General features: G+C 35.0%; 3 protein-coding genes across 3 annotated transcripts in view; all 3 read left to right on the top strand.

Annotated features, from left to right (window-relative positions):
- The window catches only part of ASPM (assembly factor for spindle microtubules), a 31,080-nt gene extending 23,294 nt beyond the window's left edge, over nucleotides 1-7,786 (top strand). The window contains exons 20-29 of the mRNA XM_085312950.1: nucleotides 222-388; nucleotides 1,858-2,017; nucleotides 2,562-2,771; nucleotides 3,245-3,394; nucleotides 4,289-4,480; nucleotides 4,895-5,087; nucleotides 5,632-5,786; nucleotides 6,091-6,267; nucleotides 7,206-7,378; nucleotides 7,459-7,786. Of these exons, the coding sequence (XP_085169076.1) occupies nucleotides 222-388; nucleotides 1,858-2,017; nucleotides 2,562-2,771; nucleotides 3,245-3,394; nucleotides 4,289-4,480; nucleotides 4,895-5,087; nucleotides 5,632-5,786; nucleotides 6,091-6,267; nucleotides 7,206-7,378; nucleotides 7,459-7,564 (1,683 nt within the window). The 3' untranslated portion in view covers nucleotides 7,565-7,786. The remainder of the gene's footprint in view (nucleotides 1-221; nucleotides 389-1,857; nucleotides 2,018-2,561; nucleotides 2,772-3,244; nucleotides 3,395-4,288; nucleotides 4,481-4,894; nucleotides 5,088-5,631; nucleotides 5,787-6,090; nucleotides 6,268-7,205; nucleotides 7,379-7,458) is intronic.
- Nucleotides 7,787-8,846: 1,060 nt separating this feature from the next.
- On the top strand, nucleotides 8,847-18,511 carry F13B (coagulation factor XIII B chain). Its single transcript, XM_085312948.1, has 11 exons — nucleotides 8,847-8,910; nucleotides 10,386-10,586; nucleotides 11,101-11,286; nucleotides 11,719-11,895; nucleotides 12,044-12,220; nucleotides 14,106-14,285; nucleotides 14,650-14,742; nucleotides 15,421-15,603; nucleotides 17,040-17,243; nucleotides 17,698-17,880; nucleotides 18,208-18,511. Exons 1-11 carry the CDS (start codon nucleotides 8,847-8,849, stop codon nucleotides 18,417-18,419), a joined length of 1,860 nt encoding a protein of 619 aa, XP_085169074.1. The 3' UTR covers nucleotides 18,420-18,511.
- Nucleotides 18,512-20,885: 2,374 nt separating this feature from the next.
- LOC146591415 (uncharacterized) lies at nucleotides 20,886-21,740 on the top strand. Its single transcript, XM_085312945.1, has one exon. The coding sequence runs from the start codon at nucleotides 20,886-20,888 to the stop codon at nucleotides 21,738-21,740; it is 855 nt and encodes a 284-aa protein (XP_085169071.1).

Here is a 21,740-nt window from a genome sequence, read left to right as displayed (position 1 = left end):
AGTATTTCTGTGTGTATTTCACTTGCTTTATTAAATATCTTCTAGACATGATAAATTAGGTTAGGCTTCCTATCTTTGCAGCATTAAACCTAAAACTTTTCATGCTAAAGTGACTTTTTGCTGTTTAAGTTTAATTTGTTCTATTAAGCAAAAAATAGAAAAGAAAGATCAAATCAAGGCTGCTTTTTTTTTTTCTTTCTTTCTTTGTATATATTCAATAGGCATCATATAGAAGATTTAAAGCCAAGCAGTTTGCTGACAAAATGAGAGCAGCACGAGTAATTCAAGCCTGGTTTCAAGGCTACAAAGCACGAAAAGAATATATGTCTGTGGTAAAAGCTACTTATGTTATTCAGAGTCATTTCAGAGCAAAACAGCAGAGGATCTGGTAATACTGAATTACAGTTTGCATAATCTTCTCTACTTTTAAGAGCTTTTATTGTATAATTATTTAGTACTGCTTTGCACTCTGGCAAATACCCTGTAGATTTTTAGGTTCTGACCCTCAAGCATGAAAATATGTGTGTGTGGGTGTGTGTGTATATATGTATTTGTGTGTGTTATATACATATATTCATATATGTGAACATATATTGATGAATATATGAATACTGCACGTGAGTATAATAATGTTGATGTAGCTAGGATTGTGTTGTGCAAGATTCTTATGCTTAAATATTTTTCTGGGCTGAAAGATACCTCAGAATCTTGTTAAATTTTGCATATTAGGGATCTGGAAAGAGAAGGCCTTGATCTATTTTCACTTACTTTTGTTTACGGGAAGGATACTCTTGATACTGTTAAAATTCCAGCATAAAATTAACAGACCGAAAAGTTATTCCTTTATAATGCATAATGGAATGGTAAACTAGTTTGTGGTTATTTGTTGAAAGTTATAGAGTAAATGCTCTACTAGATCAGACTGATGGTCCATTATTATCCAGAACTCTCTCCTGCCTGTATCAACAAAAGATGCTGTTTAGGGAGAGTACATGAATGCAACTACTTTAAAGGTCCTTTCTTGTGCTCCTTCAGCACTCCTCAGTGTGGCTTTTTTGAATTATAAATGTTAGAGGTTACATCCTTGCCTGTGCATTTTATGGACCTGTTATCTATCAGTCTTGTTTTTGGAAGTAGACTGTAAAAAGCTGTTAAACCTTCTATGGCAGCAAGTTCTAGATGTACCCACTGTGGAAAAAAGGTGTTTTTTTTTTTCTTTCTATTTTAAAATCATCATCTTGCTAGCAACGCTGGGTATCTTGGTTCTACTGTAGCAAGGTTTGGTTAGTAACAGTTCCACTTTCAGCATATCTTCATGATTTTGTAAACCTTCATTGTTTCTCTTTTCCTTCTGCACTACTTTATTTCCAATCTGAAGGATCCCGTCTTTCTAGCTTTACCACCTAAGTCAACAGCTCGGTCTTCTCTGTCGGTTTAGTCATTCTTCTCATTCTTCAGTCCTCAAAATATAGCTGTGCCAAAGTTTTATATAGCAGAAAGATGATGCCTTGTGTCTTATTCTTGGAATCCCTCCTGATGATGCCCTGAGAGGATTTTGGCTGCTATTGTTGCATTGAACGGATGATAAGAAAACAAAAGTTTGGGGATCTCTTCAGTTTAGTGCTTCTATGTTTGTTTGTTTTTTAATTATTTTTTGTGTTTGGGGAGCTAGGATTGAACTGATGAATTTTTCTTTTTTATTGAAATTACGTATAAATATTCTATGGATGTAATAACTCTCATACCTTGCCTCAGTTCCTGTCTCTGGAAGTTTAATGTTCCAATTAAAATGCCTTATTTTTAAAATGAAAATGTTCTCAATTTTTTTCTAAAAACTAAAATGCGTTTTCACATTAGGTTTCTGACAGTGAAGGTCTGTACAATTACTATTCAAAGAAGATGGAGAGCAACCCTTACTGCAAGAACAACTCGCCATCAATTTCTGGTGGCTCAGCAAGCTGTAGTTAAGATCCAGTCGACGTATAGGCAATACAGGGCTAGAAGATTAGTAAGAAAGGTATGTTTTCACTCCGCTGTGTCATGGCTGTTGTTTATTATTAAAGGATTTCAGTACATTTGAGCAATTTTTTTTATCAATGTACTAATGTATAGAAAAGAAGGTGGAGCTAGAGCAAAGATTGTTCAAATCAAAACTGTTATATTTCAAGTCATTTGATTTCCTTTTACTTTGAGTAACTAAGCTGATTACTGTTTTCAAAMTGTTCCAATTGTTGTATTGTCCTTCTCTGTACTGGTAACAAGATGAAATGTAGAAATGATCTATTAGCTTAATTGCTTACAAAAGATTAAGTTATATTGCCAATGTTTTTTAGATCCTCTGGGTAAGGGGAAAGACCTTTCAAATTGTGAAAGTACCTAGTTATATAAACTAGTGTTGAATGAACTGACTTGCACTTCCCATTTTATTTTTGATCTTTGGTAGTGTCTTTTTCTCATGATAGGGGAAAAAAATCACCAGACCTAAAATTTAAATGTATTGTGATTGCAGCAGGAATACACTAAGTATTAAGTATCAATGCACCCTCTAAAATCCTTTTTAGAAACTTCAAGCTGCATGTTTGATCCAAGCAACATACAGAGGCTTTAAGGAGAGAAGGAAATTTATTCAACAAAAAGCTGCTGCTGTCATCATCCAGAAACATCTGCGGGCTTGGCAGGAAGGCAGGCTTCAGTTTGTAAAATACAACAAAACTAGAAGGGCTGTTATTAKACTACAAGCATTCATCCGAGGTTATTTAGTCAGAAAAAAGGTTGGTATAATTCAAATTTTACTACTTTATCAAACTTCACACTAATAAATATGTCCGGAGCAGTATTGGCATTATTTGTGGCTGGCAAGAAAACRAGAACCTGATTAGTTGTTGAACTCAAGTTTCTGTTGACTACTTTGAGAATTGGGTGGGTCGGTATAGATCAGAATACACTTTAACTGCTTTCTCGTAATGCTTTAGTAATTCTGGTATCTTTGTGACTTACTCTCAACTGTTACTTCTATTCACACACTCTTACAATGCTACTGTTCTCTCTTGTTGCTTACAGTCACTTCTCTGTATTACCCTTTAGGCTTTAGGCCGAGGATTGAAGCCTACTTAGATGTGAGCTAACAAATTCAGAGATGATTCTTTAGCCTCTAATAGTTTCAATGTGCTTTTTTTTGTCTAGATGATAATTATATCTGAATATGAAAAGTAATTATGTTCCTTGTTCTCTTTTCCTTCTACAGATTTCAGAACAGAAACAAAACAAGAGGTTACTTTACTTTACAGCAGCTGCATATCATCATGTTTCTGCAATTAAAATTCAAAGGGCATATAGAATTCACCTTGTCTTAAAACTTGCGCAAAACAAGATCTCTTCTGTTCTAGTAATACAGGTTAGCCTAATTAAGGATGAACAATTGTGTAACATAGTTTAGTTTATTTTTTGTTTGCTAAACTGTTGCACTCAGACACCACATTTTTCACATGTGAAAATGCAAAATACAAAGACTATGACTTATTAGATAATGCTGCTTATTCCCAGCTAAGCATAGTAGATTTAGGGCGGATCTTAGCAGGCTCTGGAAGTTTAAGCATTTTAAGGCTGAGAGCGAATGTGAAGGTTTGTGCTCCCTTTAGACTCTTAGGGTTGCTAAAGGAATCCAAGTGTTGTCTCGGCCTACTTCTTTGCATCCCACTAGAGGTAAGAAAGATTGGACATGACAATTTTTAAGGCTTCTGAGATAGAGCATCTGCTTACCCAAGCCAGCACCTGCTGACTTGTCAGTGGTACTGGAATCTGCATAAGTCAGCATCTTTAATGTAAACATGTGATAGTTAATCTAGCAAATTATGGCAAACTTTGCCTTCCTCCTCCAAATGCAAATCTGTCATCTCTCCCTAGTAGTATCTTCCTCTTAAAACAACAGCAAATGAGTGGAAGAGGTCTTTGCCCTCATTTGGCATTCATTACCCTGTTTCGCTGCTTTCTGTGTAGAGGGGAAGAAAGGGAGCAGAAAAATGAGAGAAACGGAGTGGTGACTCTTAAGAGGTAAATGAGAAAGGAAAAAGACCMAACTGTTTCCCTAACTCATGTTGCAGTCTTGTCTTTCAGGTACCCCTAGACCAGAGCTGTATCATTATTATTTGAGAGTTAGTGACATTTAGCACCTGTATCTGTCAAAACAAAATTGTTTTTCAGCTTTTATCCATGCTGGTTTAGGATGGGAAATGAGAATTAATGAAAAGTTTTAAATAAATAAATAGCAACCTCCTCTAATTTTAAACAGAGATGGTTCCGAGCAAAAGTACAGCAAAAAAGATTTCAAAGAGATTATCAAAGAATCATTCAATTACAAGGAATGATTAGAGTCTGGCTAAAGCGCAGAAGTGACGCAGCAACCATAATTCAACGAAATGTACGAAGGTTCCTTGTCTGCAGGCGTAGCAGAAAATTTGTAGTTGGAATAATTAAATTGCAGGTAAATACTTATAAGAAATATGCAATTTGCTTACACTTTCTCTCTTACGGGTTTTAGGGGAGAGGAAAACGTTTACTTTTTTCAGTGAAGATATCAGTTGTGATACAAGCTAAGTCAGGCTTACTTCTAAACATCAAAGCTAAGTGCCAACAGATCATGAAGTAATAGTAAGCAGATGCTGTTTAAGGTGGGAGCATGGGGCCACATATATACTTGTGTGCTTGTTTTGATCTTTTGCCTTAAAGATACAGTATCTGGAAGGTTAAATACTGAATCTGATTATTGACTAATKAGTTAAAAATAAATAATCAGACTTGTGTAAAACCAATTCTTAACTTTAACAGAAATTCTACTATACTGTCACTTACGTTCATAATCTTCTCTTTCTCTCTGTGAAATTCCTTTTTTTTGTAGGCATTGTGGAGAGGATATTCTTGGAGAAAGAGTAATGACACAGCAAAAACTAAAGCTTTAAGACGTAGTTTGGAAAAGGCTAATGAAAAGAGCAGAGAAGAAAACAAATTATGYAACAGAACTGCAATTGCAATTGAATATCTTCTAAAATACAAACATCTTTCTTATATTCTTGCAGCATTAAAGCATCTAGGTCAGTATTCCATTTTATTGTTCCAGCGTGACAGAGGCTGGAACTTCTCAGCTGAGAAAAGTTCGTAATGCCTTTATGATTGTGAAATGTGAATGGACTGGGGAGTATAAAATTTGTGTAACTTTTTTTTTCCAGACTAATATCAGATTATTGATTTAAAAACAATATTTAAAGAGTTCTGCAGAGTAAGGTAGTCTACATGATTGATCTTGATTTCCTGACCTGCCTAGATCTAGAAAATACTGTTTTTTGTGTAAAAGACAGCTATCTACGTATCATGAATTCCTTAATTTTCTGACAGTACAGGTTGTCTGTGGATTGTTTCGTCTGGTTAAATTTTAGTCTTGAGTATTAAGGTGATCAGTTTAGAAATACTTGCTTAAATCAATAATTAGTGATTTACTACTTTATCAGGTCTACTTAAAAATAAGAGAAAGCCTCATTACTTGGAAAATAAATTGCTTAGGCTTCAGGGTTTTCTTTATATATATACATATATATATATGTGTGTGTGTGTGTGTGTGTGTATTTTTAATTATTATAGAGGTGGTTACCAGATTGTCCCCACTCTGCTGTGAAAATATGGCCCAGAGCAAAGCAATCTTCACTATTTTTGTTTTGATACGAAGTTGCAACCGCAGTGTTCCGTGTATGGACGTGATCAGATATTCAATTCAAGTTCTACTTAATGTTTCAAAGGTAATTTCAATGTTTTGCTTCTGCAGATTTATATGCTATAGACTGCTTGATTTATTGAAGTTCTTGTTTATCCACAGAAGTTCTGAATGAATTTAAAATGATATGACATGCATGTTTGTTAACAGTTGCATGGTATTGCACTGTCACAACAGTGTGACATAAAAAAGTGATTTTTAATCACTTGGATGTCAGACCAACTGCAAAACTAGTCATAAGGCGATTATGTCTTTTGTTTTTTTTCCTCTAATTTGAAGTGTAATTTTAAGATTTGCCTGTATATCCTCTTTTGTGTCTCATATGACAGTATGAAAGAACAACTCAAGCAGTTTATGAAGTCGAAAATTCTATAGATACATTACTAGACCTATTGCAAATGTACAGAGGGAAAGCTGGGGACAAAATTTCAGAGAAAGGAGGAAGTATTTTCACAAAGACCTGTTGCTTGCTGGCCATCCTTTCAAAGGACTCAAAGAGAGCTTTGGTGAGACATAAATATTTTTGTTTTAATAGTTTTTTAGCAGTATTTTGATTTTCTTCTCACATGTATGGGTTCCCTCCCATACACACACTAATACTCATTATAGCTGTAATCTTGACTGTGACTAAACTCGGTTGATGCAAAATGCATTTCCAAGATGGGGAAAACACTCATTATTTTATGTTTTGTATGCCCTGGTCACCCAGGGCAGTTGATGCTATTCAATAGCATTTGGGTTTTGAACCTGCAGTCCTTGCAAGACCTTTCAGTCCTTACCTTTCACAGATTTTTGAAGATGACTTTCTACCAGTTACTTACATTAGATACATGTTTTTGTTGCTGATTAACCTTTCCCACTTCTAAGAGTTTACCCTTGCAGCTCAGGAGAAGTTAAAAATTTTTATTTTTAATTAAAAAAAAATGCAGTAAAACTGGACATGACATCATGTTGACATACCCTATTGTAATGTAGACGTAGCCTACTTTAGAAAGAAATTTCCTTTCTGCGGTAGGTCTTTCCTCTGCTGAGCAGTACAGTTATGTACTCACCTCTAACTAGTGTCTTAATCTTTAATTACTATAAYGGTAGCTACAACTGCTAATTTGTGTCTCTGTACTGTTCACTGGAGACATATGCTGATATAACGTGCTAAATTTGGTCCTAACAAGAAATTAGTAAAATTTGACTAGCAAGAGCTTCTTGAGTTTTCTGAAACTGCAAATAGTGTACTAATTGCTAAGCATTTTGATAGCATTAGACTGCTGATAGTAGGCGTGTTGGCTTTAAAATTTCACTGTATTTGTGAAATATTATAATATTTGTGTATAAGCTCAGCTGACATTATGAATGTTCAATTTTCACTGAATAAAATAGGATTCTTGATTTGTTAAGTTTTTTAAATTAGTAGTATTAACTGTGTATTATTTTCACCTCCTCTCAGGAAATTCGAAGCATACCGAGAATAATTACTTGCATTCAAAGCCTCTATAAACTTACAGCTCGTAAACACAAAATGGATGTTGAAAGAACACTTGTGAAACAAAAAGCAAACACTTGCATTAGTGGAACTTCCTTTGTTCCTGTAACTCCTGTAAGAACAAAAACAGTTTCGAGGTAAGAGCTYGAAAGTTGATCTGCTGTTTTTGCTATGGCAATAATACTGTTTTAATGACAAGGCATTAATATTTCCACAGAATCAAACCAGACTGGGTTTTGAGGAAAGATAATATGCAAGAAATTGTGGATCCTCTGCAAGCAATTCTGATGGTGATGGATACGCTTGGTATTACCTGCTACTGAAATGTAAATTATGTATATGAAAATGCGCTTGTACAATATGTATGTAGCAGACAGGTAAATGACCTGGAGAGGAAACAAGTGTCAGAAGCTTTCTTAGAAAATGTTTTTTCAAATTGCAATTAACTTTTTGTAACTATTTTTTATATGGTGTGCAGCTTTTGAAATCCTATTTTGTACTACTGTTAAAAGCAATTGTACAATAAAGGCATAAATCCTTGGAAATCTCGTTAGTGCATTAATATATTGTTATTACACAACCATAATCTTGCAGGTGGCCTGGTGTTCCTCACTGATTAAATATTGTTGAGTTCTGTTAAATACAATAGTTCGTGTGGGCCAGCTGTTATGCAGACTTGCCTGATGCGGAGAGGTGTAGACTGAAATCAGCACACTGTCCCTCCTATCTCTGACTTGTATATTTTACAGGTGGCAGCTTGCGAGGGCTTTCCTCCTATCCAGTCAGAAATACAAAAAAGCAGTGCGTTCATCACCGCACCACCCTGAACTTCTGTTCTTTTGTGCCTTAAAACTGCATTTTCCTAGAGCAAGTCCAAGAAAGTCAGAAGAGTAAAACGAGAGCCACTCCTAAATTTGGAAACCTTTCTTCCCAAGGGCAGAGCATGTTGCTAAATCAACGTGCTTCAGCCATCAAGCAGTTGGTTAAAAATTTACTTGAGTCTTTTTAGGTGGTGATGTATAGTGAATGAGATTTATTTTTTCTTGCTTAAAAAGGGGATCTAGTTTACAGCATAAAACTTAGTGGACAGACAACAGCAGTGACTATTTTCTTAATTTAAGAGCTTGCAAAATAGTAATAAAAAAAAAGTATACAATGAAGTTATTTCAGTGGGGATGAGCAGGAGAGGGAGTTTTCTATTTCCTCTTATTTTAGCCAAGGTAAACGATCTGGTAACAGAATGCCCTTTAAACTTGGAACTCCAGGAGATTCTAGGGGGGATGGTGTGTAGTTAGTATAAATTTTTCAGTAAGTTTGTTGCCTGATTTCACTGTAAGACAATATTTTCTTTACTGATTCTTTAAAATTCCTATAGAAAGGTATGCCAAACAAAAGCAAAGCTCTGCAAAGTCTGGTTAGGATGTTTGGAGAATTAAAATACATGAAAAGTGTTTTCAGTGAAATAACTTGTTTTGCAAAATATCACYGATATAAAAGTATTCATGAATACCTTTGAAAATTCAGTTAATTATTTACTAAAGTAATACTTAGTGAGTTTTCACAGAATGGTGGAAACAGTACTGAATGGTGGAGACAGTATTGAAGATGAAACTTAAAAGCTGGATTTTCTTGCTAGTTACGGCAAGTTCAGGCAAACTCTTTGCTGAAGGTAAAAATGCTGAACTTATCGTTAAGTGCATATTGAATCTAGAACATGCAGCTTAAGTAACTGAAGTGCAATGACTTTCATATCTTCACCAAGAATAAATACAGTATTTTAAATGTAATTTTGTTGCGAGGTGGCTAATAATTGTGATTCAACTATTGCTGCTTATCAGAGCTATGAGTTTATACATAAATTTTGTGTAAATGAAAAGTTCAGACTTTTATTCAGAAATAGTTTCTTTGGAAATGTACTTGAGTAGTTTTCTGAGGCTCTTTACATGTACAAATGGAATTTGGTACTACTAAGCATTCTATGTACTAAAGTATTTGACTAACTGGAGCATGTTGGCTTGTCGTATAATAGAAGAATGGGAAATAGATGGGAACTTGCAGCAGCTAGCCTGGGGTGATGTTTCACATCTCCTGGTGCTGTGTTCTACTGCCTTCTTTCAGTACTGTTCTATATTCGTGGGCTTATGTAGCTTGCATATCATTTGAACTGCAAGCAAGTTCACAAAGACTGCTCAYGAGGGGAAGCATTCATTAATTGAAAAGGTATTCCTTTTGGCATTTCATTTGTATCTGCTAATATATTTAACTTGAACAGCTTGGATATTTGTTGCAACTACTATCTTTGCTAGACTTTTGGCCTTATGCAAAACAGGCAAAACTGATACCCTTTGGAAAGTCAAACATTAAAGGTTTTAGGTAGCAGCCATTTTTGACTTCTAACTACATGGAAATCTTAACTGACCTTCAGAGTTTTTTATTCAGATATGATATAGTGGCTGTGCGAGGGAGGGGATTATAACAACAACAACAAAAAAATCCTGACACTTTAGTAAAACTGCTGTGCATTACATTCTTGTGACTACTGAGTAAGGGACCATATTTACTATTTTTTTTCCCTAACGTTCATAGGGTAAATGTAGCAGTACCAGCCTCTCGGGAAAGTTCTGCTTGATCAGTTTAACACTCATAGGTAGCAATTTGGATTTTAAATTTTTATTTTTTCAGGTTAGATGCCCATTGGAGAGACTTTGAGGAAAATCCACATAAGAAATCCAAACAGGAGTGTTGTGGAGTTTGCTTGCTTGCTTGTTTGTTTTTAAAGCCTTAGCATCGTGTTTAGCACGACTCCTTTTAAAGCTTTCTATTATCCTTTTATATGCCTACCAGGCAACATAGTGTTCCCTGGACCTAGCCTTATTTCATAATTCTAATAATTTGAATTGAAAATTAAATTGAATAATTGAATAATTTGAATGAGTCTTTAAGACTTCTTGCCTAGGATGAGTTTTAAAAAAACAAATTAGAATAAGCATGCAACCTTAGAAGAATCATGATCTTGTAAGCATTCACAATTTCATTCACCTTGTTTGAAAGCCTGAATCAAACCAACTAACTTTAAACAAATTAATACACACACAAAAATTCATATATGGGGTGATAGTGAAAAGTGCTTTTATCTGTTTGTAGATAAACCTTGTGATTTACCACATATAGAAAATGGGAAGATTGCTCAGTACTACTATAATTTCAAAAGTTACTATTTCCCTATGCGTAAGGGAAAAAAGCTTTCYTATTCTTGTGTAGCTGGTTATACAACTGAAACTGGGAGTCAAGATGGAAGAATAACTTGTACAGTAAAAGGATGGTCTYCAATGCCACAATGCTACAGTGAGTTTATTTTATCAATTTCAGTATTGCTTCTAGCAGAAAAGTGGGCTTTTTGTTTTGTTTTGTTTTTTTAAATCTGAATTTCCTTGAACGTATGGAACAGAAGCTGCAGAACAAAAGGGATAAAATGTTTAAGTTAAGAGAACAAAGAGGAATCAGTCCTTTATCTATATAAACTCTATATGCTTATATATGAAACACTTTTACAATAATATATACATTTTAAGGGCTCTTACCATACATGTTTTTATAAGGACTCCAGCTAGGAAAGGTTCATTTTGGGAAAATTGTATTCCTGGCTCTGGCTTCCTTGGTGGTTTGTTCCATGTTATTAGCATTTAAGGTATTTATTTAGCAATTGTATTAGAAATTCTTCAACAGGACAATAAGGTTAGTTCAGGAAGTTAGTTGAAAGTCCCCTTCTCTTGCTTCTCTAGGTACTCTAAATTTTTTCAGAGAATGAAAATATTCTGCTAATTCTTTCATTCTAACCAAGTTTTCTCCTTTCATTTAGAAAAATGTAACAAACCTCTTTTGGAAAATGGCATTTTTTATGGTACAGAAGTCTACTTCAAACTACAGGAGAAACTGCAATACAAATGTAATCCAGGCTACTACACTCCACGTGGTGGTACTGAAGGAACAGTACAATGCCATCCTGGAGGATGGTCCTCCCAGCCAAGCTGTACTAAAAAAATTGGTATAATCTTGCATTCCTCTTTTTATAATTCTCTATATAATTTATATTCCTCTCTTTCTTTATAATTCTACTCTCCTTGCTATACTCGTAGGGCCAAGCTGCCTATGTTAGGTTACCATTTGAAGGCTGTTGCTTGTGGGATGAAGTCAGATTTCACAAGCTGCTTGTCTTGTGAACTGGTATAAATAAAATAGTATATAGAAATAATCTGTATAAATAAAATTATATTGTTTCAAATAAATCCATTTCCATCCACATTTGTTCCAGAATGRAAACTGGAAAACTTATCCAAAGTATTGCATTTTTAATTTTTCATTTTTTGCAAAGATTTTTTCCTCAGATATGACCGCTTTTCAGGTGAATCTAAGGAAAATCTTACGTGAATGACTCTTCTGTTCATTTTGTCTAAATATTATGCATGTTTTGTTTAAGATTCCTGTCGAGTACCCAGTTTACATTATGGATACTACTTTACAACACAGGAAGAGCTCCAAGTGAATGAAACGCTGCTATATAAATGTGATGAGGGATATCATACTGCCGGAGGAAAGACGACAGAAGAAGCAGTATGTCTAACACATGGGTGGTYCCTTACTCCAAACTGCACTAGTATGTGATGGGCTTGAAAATAACTCTGTACAAACGTGACTTATTCTCCAACTGAACAAAAATTTACAGATTTGTTTTTATAGACTACTGGGAAAAAAACCAAATACCTTCATCAAATGCTTTTCCTTGTTGTATTTTCTCTTCCTAGAAACAACTTACTGCTCTTTGAGTGCAATAGAACACGGAGGTTTCTATCCTGTGAAGAAAATCTATGAGGAGGGAGAYGTAGTTCACTTTTTCTGTGAGGAAAATTATTCTTTCAGTGAATCTGACCTAATTCAATGTTATTATTTTGGATGGTATCCAGCCCCACCAGTATGTGAAGGTACCTTATATATGCCATTATAATATGTAAAATTTGTAGTTAAAGATCAGCACCATTTTTTTCATTAAATGTTTTGGGTTTTTTTGGTTTTTATTGTGTGTTCATAAGACAATTCTGTACTCATTTACAACCTAAATAAAAATCAAGAGTTAGCGGAAGACCGTGAAGCCAAGATAGCAAAGAGGAAGCGATGACAACTGGAATTCATCCACTTCTGCCTGTACCATTGTGTCAGCAGTGGACCTCTAACAACGGCAGACACTGTCTGCTGGCACTCCTCTGTGTATTACTGTTGTGCCCTGAAGAAGCAGGAAGCAACAATAGCAGGGAAGTTGTTCTACCCTGTTCAAGTCCCTGTAAAGCCATGTTCAGACGATGTGAGAGATTAAGCAAGCGTGTTTTAGGAGCTGTGAGAGGTGGGAATGTGTCTCTTCAGATCACATTAATAATAAAAAAATAATAAAAAGTTTCTCCTGAGCTTGGGTATACAGTAGTTCTAAGAGTTTTACGGCCTCACCAAATTGTATATGTTTTCAACAGAAATAGCTAGAATGGTCATATTGAGGTCAGCAACATGCATTTAGCAATTACTAATGCTTCCCCAAAGAAGGGATTCTGGAGATTCTGAGACAGAACTTTGAAGTTATAGTACACAGCAGCAAAGGCTAGAAATGAGCATTTAGGCTAGCTTAGCATTTATAATATTGTAACATACCTTGATAGTTGTGGGTCATTATCTTATCTGGACCTTGTTCTATTGAGGAAGATTACTTCTGAGCCTTAAGATCTTTCTCTGCCCCATAGTAAGAAATTCTCTGCTTTTTGTGCGAGGTGCACTGGGTGTTTATGGCCGGAGGGTGAGAGAATCCATCATATTTCTTACTTTAACCTAAATTTATATTATAGGTATAAAATTATAGAATAGCATAAATTAAATGTGACTGAATTTGTGAAATTCTATGCACTTCTAACTTTGTTCACAGAATGATCTAATGATACTCAGGGTGGAGCATCTAGGTTTTATTATGTGAATAGTCAGAATAGGGAACATTTATTGCAGCATTAAGTTCATTATTAAACAAACTCATTAACTTACAGGCTTAATGCTTAGTTTTCTGTTAAAAAAGGAGGAAAGTATATTTAGCCCTTAAAATGCTGGTATTTTAAGCACAGTTTTCAGTAAAATAGATGTTTTATAATTTCTTTATAGCTAATCTTGTAGGAAACTGCATGACTGAGTTAAAAGAAGAAATTCTATTCTTTTCTTGGAAAATAGTTTAAATGCAGTAGAACCTGTCCAGCACATAACTTGAAATGGGACCACAATCATATATTTATTTTTAGGAGAAAGCAATAATTTTTCCTAAGAGAGCATAGGGAAGGTTGGATGCTCAGGAGAATGAGGACATGATCTAAATCTAGTTTTGAGGATAGATGCACTGATCGCAAACTTCACTTCAGTTTGGGACAGGAAATTGGGTATAATTACAGCTGCTTCTGTARAATTAGAAGTGATGAATAAGCATTAACTTCTTAAGCATCAACATCAAAATATTCTACAAATAGATAACACCAAAATCTCCTGGATACCTTACTGAGTTTTTGCGCAAAMGTTACGAGTTTATTTATAATAGTGTAATAGTGCATTTCCTCTGTTTTCCATATGTTGAAAGTAAAATCAATTTTTGTTCTGGATCTTCATTTTGGTGAGGAAATGAAGCTAAATGATTACTTTGGATCAGCCAAAAATGTCTTCTGAAGGGTAGACTGTAAAGCAAAATGAATTGTGTMCGTGGTTTTGCTTAGTGAAACTTGCATGCTGTTTTGATAGCTTAACTAAAATTCTATTATTTGAGCAAACAATATGCATATTTTTTATTTTCAGATCTAAGAAATAAATGCCCTCCTCCACCTCTTCCTCCTCATGCCCACATCACCACAGTTTTAAGAACGTATCATAATGGAGACAGAGTTCATATACAGTGTCAGAGTAACTTTGAAATGAGAGGCACAGGAGAAATTCAATGTGAAAAAGGAAAATGGACATCACCSCCCATTTGTATTGGTTAGTAGTTTTGTGAAGACTGGGGCCTGAATAGAAACAAGTCTTCAAATATCTTGATTTTCTCAAGAGCCTTAATTTCCATATCCATAAAACTGTTTATCTCCTCCTCTATTAAATACTTGAGAGGAAAAGTGCTGTATAACTTGCAGACAGTCCATTGTTCACAATTTAAGAGATAGGATGACCTAGATGAATTCATATGAAACCTATATTTTGTGTTTTTTCCCCTGGAATACCATTTTTATTACATCTTACAAAGCAACAAAGTTTATATCTGTTTTGATAGAGAAAACTTTTTTTTTTTTTTTTTTTTTTTTTTTTTTTTTTTGAGAAAGCAGTTTCTAAATTTCTGCTGTGGTTTTAGGAACTATGGATAAATGGGAATCTGAACCACCACCATCACTCAAGGTAGATACATCAATAAGGGCAAACAAAACACATCATGGTGAAGATACGAGTAAGTGAACATTGCTTTTCTATTTAACAAGAAATTCAATTCTCTCTACTGCTATTATAGGTGTTTTATGGCTGCTCTTACTACTCTTTTTGCTCTAGTACAGTTCCTTACTCTTGAAAGTATCTGCATATGCTACAGACAGTAAGGTAGCAGTCAGATTGACTGGATCAAAGACCACGGTCACTTGTGCTAGTGATTGTGAATTACTTCTATAAGCCAGTACTGTATTTCCAATTTTGATTACTTCATTTATTAGCATTTACTTTCAGTCATTTTGTATCTCTTCTGTTAGTGTTGCCTAAACATGCAAATTCAGGAGTGTTTTGTTGATCCTTTGTTTAGTAGTTTCACTAAGATTTATTTTGTTTATTGTGAACTCTATAATGAGCTAAGCACTTCAAGCAACAACTGAAGACAATCTCCTTACAGAAAAACAAATAATCTATATTCAGTGTAAACTAGCAAGAATCAAGAGTGGATATAGAGTATAGAGGGACAATGCCTGTCTGCAATTCAGTAAGGGAAATGTACAGTCTCTGGTTTTGAGTCTTGAAAGACTTAGAATACACTTTATTTGTATACAAGTTTTTTGCTCCTAGTCTGTTGCCATTCTGACGCTATCACTTGGGTCAATATTGTTTTAAAAATCTAATTACCTATCTCCTGATCATGTCTTAGAAAGGCAGCAAAACTGTACTTCTCTACCTGTGATTAGAAATGGTATCCTTCTTAGCCCATTGTTGACAAGTTACGAAAATGGTTCCTCAGTAGAATACAGTTGCCAGCGCTACCATTTATTGGATGGACCTAGTACTGTTTACTGTGAGCAGGGAAACTGGACACAACAACCAACTTGCTTAGGTAAGTCTTGCAAGGAAAAAAGAAAAGGTTTTGACACACATGATATAAAAGGTCCTTTCCAGTCTTACCTTTAAGATACTCCTTTCATGACTGTTTTCTCTTTCATTTGAGTTAACAAAGGTTTCAGAAACATGAGAGGGAAGCAAAATCAAGTATAACTAGGTCACTCCTGCTAGATGTCCCTCTGAYTTGTTCTTACAAGTACCCAGTCAAATAGATTCCTCTGTTTTCCTGAGTGAGATGTTCTAGAATTAAACTATACCTATTATCCAGGGAGATTTTCTGATTTCTTAAGTCTCTGTGTCCTTAGTTCAGTGGATTTCTTCCTGTCCTTCCAAAGATATTTAGAAGAAATGATTACAGCTATTGCCACGGTGGCTATTTCAGGTATGATTATAATGACAGTTTGGCTTTCGTTTTAGAACCTCCAGCCTTTGCTTTTATTTTGTGTTCTTATATCTATCATCTCATTCTGGATTCTGTGAACTAGTGAAGACTTGTTTTCTATGAACATTTTATTTGTCTCCTAAACATCCAAATAACCACATCATCCTCTCCATGGTTTCCATTAGATTTCTTTTCAACTTCCACCTGACCAGGCAAAAAACAGTACATACTGTAATTAGTTTGAAACAATACCAATGTTGATCTGCTGTTATGGTGCTGTTATTAGAATGCGTAGCAGCTGATTTCTCCTTGCCTTTCCTTCAGCAAAACATTAATAAGGGGCTCTCTCAGGCAATGATTTTCAAGGAACTTGTGGAAATTTAATTATTTTTATGACTGTCCCTCTGTGAGGCTTTATTGAAGTTGAACAGTGGTTTCAAAAGCTTATGAGGTAAATAACTAGCAGAAAGGTAGGTTTCTTGATGTGATCATGACATTACATTTTCTTAGAAACCAGTCAACAAACAATCAAAAAATATTGACTTGGAGTAACCTGAAAAAGCCCAAAGAAAACCACAAAACTTTCAAAAAGATTTTGTAAGAACTCAAAATACTTTAATCAGCGTCAAAACACTTCCTTAATAGTTTAGACTTAGGTTAATATTTTAAACCTAGAAGTGCTTACCAAGCTGCTTCAGCCAAACCTATTAATTTTGAAGGATGATTCTCTTCATTGTAAAAACACTTTTCCAGTTACAGTAAACAAGTTATTTTCTTCTTCAACAGTAAATCCAAGTTACAATATGTTTACAAATATTTGTAGAAACATGATTTTGTCAGAAGTACTTGATTCCTGTGATTTAACATGTATTATTTGTTATGCCAGTCCCTTTCTTTATATACATGTCTATACATTCATTTCCTTGTAGAATACTAAATGCTTTTTAAATTGTTAATTTAGATTTGTCTTTCCCCTTTTAACTCCCATATAAGGAAGTTAAGGAATCATATGAAACTGTTTTTTATTGAAGTAGACTTTTATATCCTAGAACCATGCACTCTTGATGCAACTAAAATGAACAGTAACAACATAGAGCTAAAATGGAGACAGGAAGAATTAATTTTCCTACACGGTGACCTAATAGAGTTTGAATGTAAACAAGGATACAGTTTTCCCCAAACTACAATCTCATCTCCTAGAAGGACACAGTGTAACCATGGAAGACTGAAATATCCAAAATGCATTGCAAAAGGTAAAACACTAACTACTTTTTGGTTGTCACTTTAATTCATCAGTCTTGGACCTATTTAGGAATATTTGTTTCAGCAGTAGAGGCCAAAAATCCATTGTTAAGAAGTTTAGGATTCAAAAATCAGCTTGCATGATACAAGTATATTTTTAAATATCTGAGCGTAGAGACCAGTTCATCTCCCTTTAATGGGGAATGCTGTATGAGGGAGGCAGGAGCAGGCCTCCAAGTGCAGGAAATTTGAACCTTTGTAGAAACATAGCTTTAAAAAGTTAACAATGGATTGTCTTATGGTTAAAATTAAATAGGAGACTGCATTCTGATTTGAGACAACGCAATACTATAAGAATACACTTATCACTGTCAATTATCTAGTGTTGATAAGAATTTAAAGCTGCTGACTTGCTAGTTTCTTATGCTGAATATTTCTCAAACATTTTTAATGTTATTATTCTAGCTCCTATGGAAAAATGTGGCTCTCCACCTTCTATTGAGAATGGAGCTCTTACCCTCCCACCCCTGACCGAGTATGACAGTGGTTCTTCACTTCAGTATAGCTGCTCTGACTATTATTTCTTGCAAGGATCTGAGAGGATCTACTGTTCTGAAGGACAGTGGACTTCACCACCAGTTTGTATAGGTAGGTGATAAGATAAATAAGAATTGTGATTTATTTCTGTCTATAATTCAGATACTTAGCATTTGTAAATTGAGTGCTGGCAGCTAGAAGTTTAAGATCTCAACTTCATTTTTTTCAGTTAGAAAGTTGTAACAGAAGCAAGTGTAAGCTTGTTAGGCTTTTCTTCATAAACGTATCTGATATATGTCTGCAGTATTCAAAAATATAGTGATTCCCTGTATATTAAGACAATAGAGAATAATCAAAATTGTATATAGACCTTAGTCAAAATGATGCAATTTCAAAAATAATGAATGTATTAGCATTAAATATTTCTCTTTCCTTTAGAGCCTTGTGTTTTGTCAAAAAATGACATGGAGAAAAATAATGTGGTGCTGGAAAGGTTTTATGCAAATCAAGTTTATTTTTACCATGGGGATTTTGTTGGATTTTACTGTAAACAAAATCATTTTGGAGTAGAATCTGGTACAACTTTATTTCAAGTGCAGTGTAAGAAAGGACAGCTGGTGTATCCAAGGTGTGTTGAAAGAGGAAAATAAGTCCATATTCATGGAAAAGGTATGTACATGCTCTTTTTCTGTAATCAGCAGCTGAATTAAGATAGCCTCACATTTTCAAGATCACTACAATCAGCTTTGAGAAATAGATTTTCAGGAGATTGTTAGATCCAAGCTGAAGGTGCGGGGATGTGAGAAAGTGTTATGTGGGATGAGGGCTGGGAATGCAGGAGCACAGTGTAATGTTGGGATACAGTATGGGAAAAAAAGTAACACAAAGGAGTACTATAAGGCTTAGAGTGCTAAATTTGAGGATACATCACAGACTGGAGGACTTGAGTAAAGTGACAAGGTAAGAAGATGCTGAGCATGTAGTCTTCTGTGATGTGAAGATTTTGACTTTGGTGGCTGTGTTAGCACAGGTGTTCTTGCAATTAGAACATATAGCTACATTAAAAGTTAGGTAATTTCATGCCCTTCAAAGGGAATGTAAAGTCTAATTTTATGAGAGAGAGGCCTATTTTTGTTGTACATCTTAACAGCAGCCATGTCTCCTTTCACAGGTAAGAAGTTTCCAAAGGAAATGACTCAAGGGACAGGAAAAAGATAAAATATTAAAGAAAAGATTGCATTTACTGGATCTCTTAAGACATTTTAAACCCCCAGATATGCAAATTGCTCTCAATAATTAAATTGTTTATTATTCTTTAACAAAATAAGCAAACATCTTGGTTTTGCTAATTGAGAGCATTTCAGCTATTAAAAAGTGCCCAGTCCAGTTACTTTATATAACTTTCTATGACCCTAAAATATTAGTACTGTTGGGGCTCTGCCAGTGAACACATTGTGTGGCTGAAGATCTGAAGAAAATCCCAGGAATATGGAGAATGTTTGCGTCACATTCATTCATTGACTATGAATAATAAAAGAGTCACTCTAAAGTCTCTCTTCTGTTTTTTATCTCTAAATCTCATTTTCAGTGACATTGTTGCATGTATGCTCTTTTGATGATTTTACAGTGCTTTTTTGAGTGCTATGTGAATAAATGAAAGAACAAAGAAATTAAGGCATTCAAGAAATAGACATTTCCTTCTTTAATCAAAACCCAGTTGATCATTTGGGGAAAAAAAGATTGATGTAAAAGTTATTTACAGTAGCATTCCAGCATACTTTTATAAGATATGATCAAGCACAGCTTTGTAAGGTGGTATGTAAAATAATGAAGATGAATAGCAGTGAGATAAAACAATTTAGTATAATGAACTTATTTGTGACAAGTAGATGTCAACTTTGTGTTTAGTATAGTATTTATTTTTAGGTCATTGAATGAACAATGATATTTAGAATGTGAACCGGTAAGTCTTGCTCAATTAACTAATGTAAGAACTTAGTTAAGCAAAATGATATTTGTTAAGATTTTAACCAGTAAATTGTGGTCTATTGAGCATTGTAACCTTCATAGTTGCCATCTAAGCTTGTTATATATCTGTAAACTGTTTGTTCTGAAGTTAAAACATGTAGAAATTTGTCTCAGTATCTGAGTTTTTACTTCCTAATTATCCCTGTGTCTGTGAAAGAGATAAGATAAAATTCTTTCCCTGAAATGTGAAGAGTGTTTATTAGATGCTGGAATGGATCTCTAAATAACGTCAATRGCAGTGTGTTTGATTGAAGCCAGCAATGGTGGTGAGCGTATGTTGAGAATTTTCTTCTGGACTCAAAAGCCACTTAAAGCACTTCAGATATGATGAGTCATCATGAGAGGATATTAGTTGAGTAACTAAGTCAGCACGTCCTCAATATCCCCAACAGACTGCAGCAGGAATAGCCTACTGTCAAGCCACTCAGAACAGGCTATTACTAGGTACAGCACTGCTATGGGGGAAGTTGCTTGACAGTATTGATCCCATGGGCCTTACAAGTTCTTTTTCTAAGACCATGACTAATTGAACTAATGTTGTCATTCACAGTTTTTGTGGCACAGATGTCTTGGAGGTATGTGAATTTACTCTGCCTTTTTCTGTGACCAACACTGTTTCCTGCTGCAGGCATTAGTTTTTAGGAGAAATATCTGAAAGAGAGATTCTGCTGTTTGCCAGATGTTTCAAATATTCTTTCTAYGCAAAGTAACTAATGTGCAAGTCAGCAAATGACATGAACTGAATAGTCACATTGAGTATTATTTTCTTTATTCCTATTAATAGATTCACCTGTAAGCTTTCAGTATCTGCTGCTGCTCAACCATGGAGTTGGAAATATGTTAGCAAAGGTCAAACCCAATTTTAATAATTTTAATAGTTCTCGAAGCTGCTTTTAAAGGCATGAAAACGTGTACGCAACACAGCCAGACAAAAGCAGCTTGTGATGTTCAGAGAATGAAACCAGAGAAACTAAGATTTCTATGCATTAAACAATCTGTTATTACATTGCAGTCACATGAGATAACAACAAGTAAAGAGAAGCAAAGAGATTAAATATGCTGCGTCTGTAAGGCATGCTATAAGGCATATGTCGCTTCTAGAAAAGCAGCTTCCTCCTTCCAGAGGATACGTCTTGCTGCTATTGTCTATTTCCTATTGCAAAGCTTTTAAACTTAAATACATAGCTGCTATTACAGTTCAGACTGCTTTTAGGGCTCATGCTGCGAGAATGAAATTTCAGGCAATGATTCAAGCCTCCGTTGTGATTCAGAGGTGGTACAGAATCAGCAAGATTGGTAACAGGCAACGACTCAGCTTCTTAACCACTAGAGCARCCGTGCTTTCTTTACAGGCAGCTTTTCGTGGTTGGAAAGTACGAAAAGAGATTCAAAGGCAGCACGTTGCTGCGACTGCATTACAGTCTGCCTTCAGAAGATTTATGGCTCGGAAAAGATTCAGACTTACCCGCCATGCTGCGCTAACTCTCCAGCAGCATTACAGAGCCAGAGTTACGGGACGGAAACAACGGCAAGAGTATGTTGAGCTGCGTAACTGTGTAGTATGTCTCCAGGCCCTATGGAGAGGGAAAACTGAGAGAAGGCAAATTCAAAAGAAGCATAATCTTGCAACAATTATTCAGTCCTATTACAGAATGCATTTAAATCAACAAAGATTCAAGAAACTAAGACAAGCAACTGTAGTGATTCAGAGGTACTTCAGATCTTACTGTAGGAAAAAAACCCAACRTGTGCTTTATCTAAAAAGAAAGGCTGCTGTGTTAGTCTTGCAGTCTGCTTACCGTGGGATGACTGTGAGGAGACAATTAAGCAAACTAAGCAAAGCCGCTACAGTTATACAAGCAGCCTTCAGATCTTACCTGGTAAAAAGGAGTATTRCTGGATATTACAGAAAAAAAATGCAAGAAGCTGACAAAAGTTACTGA

Source organism: Rhea americana, unplaced genomic scaffold (genome assembly GCF_003343005.1).
Source record: "Rhea americana isolate MKP2758 unplaced genomic scaffold, rheAme1 scaffold_371, whole genome shotgun sequence".
Classification (NCBI taxonomy): domain Eukaryota; kingdom Metazoa; phylum Chordata; class Aves; order Rheiformes; family Rheidae; genus Rhea; species Rhea americana.
The sequence above is the reverse complement of the archived record's forward strand: the minus strand, read 5'-3'. Positions and strand labels throughout refer to the sequence as shown.